This window comes from Triticum dicoccoides, chromosome 5B (assembly GCF_002162155.2).
Source record: "Triticum dicoccoides isolate Atlit2015 ecotype Zavitan chromosome 5B, WEW_v2.0, whole genome shotgun sequence".
Lineage (NCBI taxonomy): Eukaryota > Viridiplantae > Streptophyta > Magnoliopsida > Poales > Poaceae > Triticum > Triticum dicoccoides.
This window is the reverse complement of record NC_041389.1, coordinates 500,002,153-500,009,804: the sequence shown is the minus strand read 5'-3', so window position 1 is coordinate 500,009,804 and position 7,652 is coordinate 500,002,153. Positions and strand designations below refer to the sequence as shown.

At 53.1% G+C, this 7,652-nt stretch overlaps 1 protein-coding gene across 1 annotated transcript; it reads right to left on the bottom strand.

Annotated features, from left to right (window-relative positions):
* Positions 1-276: 276 nt before the first annotated feature.
* On the bottom strand, positions 277-1,655 carry LOC119305888 (aspartic proteinase nepenthesin-1-like). The gene has a single exon (XM_037582286.1). The coding sequence runs from the start codon at positions 1,653-1,655 to the stop codon at positions 333-335; it is 1,323 nt and encodes a 440-aa protein (XP_037438183.1). The 3' UTR covers positions 277-332.
* Between the last annotated feature and the right edge of the window lie 5,997 nt (positions 1,656-7,652).

The following is a 7,652-nucleotide window of genomic DNA, read 5'->3' as shown; positions in this document are numbered from 1 at the left end:
GACCAGGTGCAAGCTCGTGGAGGACGACGCTCATGTCTAGCTCCATGAGATTATAATTTTTGAAGTTTTAAACATTCATTTGCGCTAGTGCAACTTAGTGACATGTGTGATGTGTATATGTTGAGCTCATCGCTTTTAGATTGATCATGCATTTATGTTCGAACGCATTGTGATCAGATGAACACCACGGCCACTATAGACTAGAGCGGAAAGAAGTGATATTTTTCTTGTGGTAACAATGGGCATGTTTGCTAATCTTATTAATAAAGATGTATGTTTGCCAACTCGAAATACTGAACGTACATTTGCCGATCTATATTAAACCGAGCGATCTAGGCAATGTTGCAAGGCGCCGGAACGAAGGACAAGAGGCTGTTGGCGATGTCGTAGAGCACGTGCAGATTCTGCTGCTGGTAGTTGCCGATGATGGTGCCGTCGCCCGACGGCACCATGGCTAGGCACAGGAACCCCGTGGCGCTGTCGATCAGCATGTAGTTTTCCGGCGGCACCGTCATGTTGGCGCGGTTGAAGTGGAGCACGAGGTCCGGCATGGTCACCGTCACGCTGGGCGGGGGCGGCCACGGGAAGCAGGTGTCGAGGCCGATGGCCGTGTCGTTCACCGACCGCAGCGGGACGACGGACAGCACCTCACGGCGGAGGGCCTCGTACGCGTCCTGGTACAGGTACGTGATGGACGTGCCAGAGTCGATCATGCAGCCGCCCGTGCCGTCGTCGTTGATGGCGAACGCGAGCGGGTCGACGCGCAAGCGTGTGTCCCCCAGGCTGATGCCCTGGAGGGACAGGAAGTACATGGACGGCAGCGCCGGGTTGAGGACGAACGGCGTGGACTGCACCGGCGCGCCGTCGCTGGTGTTGGTGCTGTCGAGGGAGGCCATGGCGCCGAAGGAGAGCCGGCTGGGCGCCGGCGTGAGGAAGGAGGTGAGGCAGTAGGAGAACCTGGAAGGGCCGAGCTGTCTGACCAGCGACAGCGGGCCACGGCCGAGGCCGACCATGCCGGAGCTGTTGGCGAGGTAGCCCGCGTTGACGTTGCCGCACCCGAAGGCGACGCCGGGCACCCTGACCTTGGTCGAGTTGGCGGCGCCGAACGTGAATGCCTCCTGGGCCAGGACGCCGGCGCTGGAGGCATAGTCGCCGTAGTAGTACTGGTAGACGCAGACCCCGTGGAAGCACGCCGGGTAGGAGAGCGCGGCGCAGCGCGGCGAGCCGCACGGCACGAGGCGATACGTGGCGGACCGGTTGGGCTGGAAGAAGGGCGTGGGCTGGTCTGAGCAGAGCATGCACGGCGCGCACTGCGTCCAGACGAGGTCACTGCCGGTGTCCACGATGGCCGTGTACTCCACCGGCGGCGTGCCCACCGCCAGGTCCACCAGGTACTCGCCCTGGCTGGCCCTCACCAGGATCCGCGCGGCCGTGATCGGGTCCACCGCCGCTGCGACGGCGCTCAGCGCGGCCACGCGGGCCCTGCTCCGGACGACGGCGCGGGTGAGGAGCTGCAGCTTGGTGTACGCAGGCGCAGCGCGCCCGTCGACGTGGGTGAGCTTGAGCTGGAAACCGACGTCGCGATCGGTGGTGCAGCGGGCGACCGGTGATAGGGCGGCCGCGAGTACGACGAGCAAGAGCACGAGGTTGCCCATGGTCATGGAGCGCTTCTGCTTGCCGTAGACTACGCGATCGGTGGACGCATCCTATATATACAGCTTGCCGCTTGCATGTTGCGTGTGCATCACAGCATGAGCATAGATGATAGATGTATCGAGGCATGTTGCGTGTGCATCACAGTACTCGGATACTCGAGGCACATATCTTCTTGGTTTGTTCGTTAAAAAAATCGTCCTGGGCACGATGTACTCCATGACCGGGGAGAAGAGGGTGACCGTGGTGTTCGGAGTACCAGTGTATTTTTCTTGATGCTCCAGCGAAACTTGAAACGACAAACCGGTGCATTAATTTTGTTTTAAGTGCCGGCCAATGGACGCAGGCTCCAGTGATTTGGGGATCTGCGGTTGAGTATTGAACTGAATGCATGCTCTCACACATGAATAGTCCTGGTTTGTGTCTGGAACCGGACCGAATGTGGTCCTTTAGTCCCACTGAATGCATGCTCTCACACATGGACGCGGTCAGTTCATTTACTCCCACACATTGACAACCATAGCTAGAACCACACATGCATGATGTAGAAGAGCATAGCTCTACTAGCATGGATTCATCACTGATGCCTTGTTTGCGACTGAGTGTGCTTCTAGTCGGAGAACTTGCACTAGTAAAAAAACAGGGCTTTGGTCCAGGTCTGAAGAGGGTATTAATCCCGGTTCTCCTATGAACCGGGACCAATGGGCGCATTAGTCCCGGTTCGTGAGGCCAGGGGGGCGGTCGGGCCTCGGGGGCCATTGATTCCGGTTCATCTGACCCCTTTGGTCCCGGTTCCAGACACGAACCGGGACCAATGAGCCTCGCTCCTGACCCACAACCTTTAGTCCCGGTTTGTGTCTGGAACCGGGACCAAATGTGGTCCTTTAGTCCCGGTTTTAAACACAAACCGGGACTAAAGAGAGGCCTATATATACCGCATGCACGCGAGCAGAGCAGTGCACTACTCAATTTTTTTGGCCGGACGTGGGAGAGCTTTGTGGTGCTCTAGCTCACCTCCTATGCACATGAGGTGTTCGATGAAATGCCCGAGCCACACTTAAGCTTTCTTCGATCGAAGCTCCTTGTCCAAACTCTATTTTCCTCAAGATTTGTGTAAGTTTGGCGGTCCGTCCTATCTCGTCCCCGTCCTCACCACCGTCGATCACCCGCGCCGATCTCGTCGCCGGCACCACCTTGGTGAGCCTCTTGTTCTTATCTTCTCTCTAAAAGAAAAAAATGATGTTCTATTAATTTGGTTTTAATGTGATGATGAACTTCTTTTAATTTAGTCACTTCTCTATTCATGATGTTCTGTAATGGTTTTTGCCACACTTAATTATATTTAATGCATGCAGATGAACCTGGATGTACGGTGACAGACACACCTCCGAGTACATTAAGGGCGTGTGAGGGAGTCCCAGACTAGGGGGTGTCCGGACAGCCGAACTATCATCGTCGGCCGGACTCCAAGACTATGAAGATACAAGATTGAGGACTTCGTCCCGTGTCCGGATGGGACTTTCCTTGGCGTAGAAGGCAAGCTTGGCGATACGGATATGTAGATCTCCTACCATTGTAACCGACTCTGTGTAACCCTAGCCCTCTCCGTGTCTATATAAATCGGATGGCTTTAGTCCGTAGGATGAACAACAATCATACCATAGGCCAGCTTCTAGGGTTTAGCCTCCTTGATCTCGCGGTAGATCTACTCTTGTAATACCCACATCATCAATATCAATCAAGCAGGACGTAGGATTTTACCTCCATCAAGAGGGCCCAAACCTGGGTAAAACATTGTGTCCCTTGTCTCCTGTTACCATCCGCCTAGACGCACAGTTCGGGACCCCCTACCCGAGATCCGTCGGTTTTGACACCGACATTGGTGCTTTCATTGAGAGTTCCTCTGTGCTGTCGCAAACAGGAGGGATGCCTTTTCCCGTCTTTAAAGACGGCGCCGTCGTCAAGGGAGCTTTGGCCACCGGCCAAACTATCCGGCTGGGCGATTTTCTTATGACCGCCAGTTCGGCCACCGCTCCAACAATGACCTCTCAGGTCATCAAAAGTGATCTTCACGTCAACTCAGAATTCACCGAGCAGCTAGATCCGACGGAGCTCTCCTCTGTAAATGAGCTCTTGGATCGTATCGCCGCCCTGGGAGTCGCTACAGACCACGATCAGATTGGGCTTAAAACCGATCTGAGAGAAATTAACTCTCCCCAGGCTACCCACCACGTTGTTGTGGTAGAGGAACAACGCGGCGACTCTTCTTCTATGTTAAAAACCAGTTATGTCCGGATTCTCGATCCCTCCATGTCGGATTCCCGCGGAGGGACGGACGTCAATCAAGTACTGAACCTAAAGTCAGGCATCGGACCAGATCCGTTGGATAACATCCAACAATCCAAGCTTCCAAATCCGGAAACTTCTCGGCCTTTGAGCCTCAGATTGGGCAGCGTTCCGAATTTAATTCCGCCCGCCCACCCAAACATAAGCGATCTATCTCGAATACGGCAAGAGCCCGATGAAACAGTACATCATTACTGGGCCAGATTCCTCTTGGTTATGGACAGGATAAAGGACTGCCGTGAGGAAAGCGCAATCTCAATTTTCTACAACAATTGCACGGACAAGGGAATCATGAACGCCATAAGTCGTCGCGAAGTTACACGCTTCGCCGACCTAGTGACCATAGTACAAAAATACTGTGCGATGGAGAGTGCCTGGAAAACCGAAACCAGGTTTTGGGACAATCCGGCCCTGAACACAACCCGAGTTCGAAATAAAAGGGTGCGTCATACTCAAGCACCTGGGTTAAAAACCAAAAAGCAAAAAACCCCTAAAGGGCACGGAACCGTACTGGAGGGATGGCTCAACGGACCCTGTAAAATCCATAATACAGAAGGCGCCACTCCAACACATAGCCTTCGAGCATGTTGGATACTACGGCAGGTGGCCAAAAGTGGCGAAGGTTTTCTAGCCCCGGGTAACCAGCCCAACAGTACCAGTACGGTATTAACAGTCTTCGAGACTTTCGCATCAAATAATATGCGGAAACGAACAATCCGCAGCCTCGCCGAAGTCTACCAAGTAGCGACAGCAAATCCATGGAGCGACACGGCTATCACCTTCAATGCCAGCGACGAACCTAAATTCCGAACAGCCCGAGCACCAGCCGCATTGGTCCTCAGTCCGATAGTGGACGGCTTTCGTCTCACCAAGGTACTCATGGATGGCGGCAGTGGATTAAACCTCATCTACGAGGAAACCCTCCAGAAAATGGAAATTGACTGGAGCCGCATTGAGCGAAGCAGCAGGACCTTTAGAGGAATAATCCCTAGTCGGGAAGTACGCTGCACAGGAAAAATCACACTAGATGTAGTGTTTGGCCCACCAGACAATTACACGTCCGAGGAAGTCACGTTTCAAGTGGCCCCATTCGGCAGCGGATATCACGCCTTGTTAGGGCGAGAGGCATTCACAATTTTCCAAGCTATACCCCATTACGGGTACATGAAGCTTAAAATGCCCGAGCCCAATGGAATCATCACTCTTGTCAGTGATCCAGATATAGCACTCCGCGCTGAAAATAAGACAGTCGCACTAGCCCTAGAGGCACTATCTGAAGCCCTAGCGGCAGAGGAACTCACTACGCTGCGCTCCACGGTGGATAGGGACGATGTGATACTCGATAAGAGGTCTAAGTCCACCTCTTTTAAACCAGCAGACAAAATAGTCAAATTCCAGGTCCATCCAACGGACCCCACAAAGACGGCCTCCATTGGGGCACAATTAAACCCTGATGTAGAAGCCGCACTATGAGAATTCCTTCTGGAAAATTGGGACATTTTTGCCTGGCACCCTTCAGACATGCCACGAATCCCACGCAGGCTGGCAGAACACAGCCTAAATATCCTAAAAGGATTCAAGCCAGTCAAACAGGCTCTTCGGCGATTTTCCGAACCCAAAAGACAGGCAATGGGAGAGGAGCTAGCCAAACTCTTAGAAGCCGGATTCATCAGAGACATAAAACATCCAGACTGGCCAGCAAACCTGGTAATGGTATCAAAAAAGGACAAATCCTGGCGCCTTTGTGTCGATTTCAAAGACCTTATCAAGGCCTGCCCAAAGGATCCTTTCCCCTCCCCCGCATCGACCAAATCATCGATGCTACCGCAGGGCACGATTCATTGTGCTTCCTCGACGCATACTCTGGATACCATCAAATCAAGATGGGGAAGAAAGACCAGGCCGCAACGGCATTCATTACTCCAATTGGATCATGCATTTCGACGGCTCCAAAATGTTGGCTGGCTTGGGGGCTGGCGTCGTCTTGACGTCCCCAACCGGAGACACAGTCCAATACGTACTTCAAATATGTACACGGACTCCAACAACGCAGCCGAATACGAGGCCCTTCTACATGGTCTTCGGATGGCAATCTCCATGGGTATTCAACGCCTAGAGGTGCGCGGGGATTCAAACCTCGCAATATCCCAAGTAAATGGAGACTTTGATGCCAAGGATCCAAAAATGGCAGCCTACCGTAACACTGTCCTAAAAATGTCAGCTCGGTTCGAAGGACTCGAATTCCACCATGTAGCCCGGGATAATAACCAGGCAGCAGACGTGTTGGCACGCATCGGCGCAAAATGCGACGCCGTCCCTCCAAACATCTTCCTGGAGCGGCTCTTTAAGCCATCCGTATTATGGGAAGAGGAGTCCGGAAATAACAACCCGGAAACAACCGCACCATCCAACACGGAACATTCTGACACAATCGGTGGCTCAGCCAATGAAATAACACCTTCAGCCCATGAAATAATGGCAGTAATTGCCCCGTGGACGGAACCATTCCTAGCCTACTTAATTAGGCAGGAACTTCCCGAAGACCAAAATGAGGCCCGCTGCATAGTTCGGCGATCTAAAGCCTACAAGGTCCATGAGGGAGAACTTTATAAGAAAAGCACAACCGGAGTCCTTCAAAGGTGTATCTCTGAAGAGGAAGGGCGAAATCTCCTGGCTGAAATTCACGCCGGACTCGGCGGGCACCACGCCACAGCCCGGGCCCTTGTAGGCAAGGCCTTCCGTACAGGATTTTATTGGCCGGCAGCCCGGGCAGATGCTCAGGACCTAGTCCAACTATGCGTCGATTGCCAGCTCTTTGCTAATCAAAGCCACATGCCACCCACCGCCCTCAAAACTATACCCATCACTTGGCCGTTCGCGGTGTGGGGGCTTGACATGGTTGGACCCCTTAAAGGGGGAACCCACAAGCAAAAATACTTATTGTTCATGGTGGACAAATTCACCAAATGGATAGAGGCCAAGCCGGTTAAAACGGCCGAATCCGGACTTGTGATAGACTTCATATCCGGGGTAGTACACCGTTTTGGCGTCCCCCACAACATCATCACTGATAACGGCATGAATTTCACGGCCGACGAGGTTAAACTCTGGTGCAAAAACATGGGCATCAAGCTCGACTACGCTTCACTCTATCACCCTCAAACTAACGGTCAAGTCGAACGAGCAAACGGTCTAATCATGAGCGGCATTAAACCCAGATTAGTGCGATCCCTCACGGAATCTAACACGCACTGGGTAGAGGAGCTCGACTCCGTACTCTAGGGGCTGCGGACCACGCCAAACCGCACTACCGGATTCACACCATTTTTTATGGTATACGGCGCAGAGGCAGTTTTGCCCTGCGATATAATTCATGACTCACCTCGCGTGCGCATGTACGAAGAAAGAGAAGCCGAGTTGGATCGGCAGGACAGTTTGGACGCCTTAGAGGAGGAGCGCGACGTGGGAAAATCCCGTTCCGCATTCTATCAGCAGCAGGCTCGAAGATATCAAAGCAGGGAAGTACGGGCCAAAACTTACAATGTTGGCGAGCTAGTTCTATGCCTGCCGGACAAGAAAAAGGACAAACTTAAGCCCAAATAGGAAGGTCCCTTCATCATCGGCCAAGTCCTTACCAGCGGTGCATACCGTCT

Excerpts from the sequence above, each read along its gene's own strand:
- LOC119305888 (XM_037582286.1), bottom strand. The coding sequence starts at position 1,655 with ATGGGCAACCTCGTGCTCTTGCTCGTCGTACTCGCGGCCGCCCTATCA.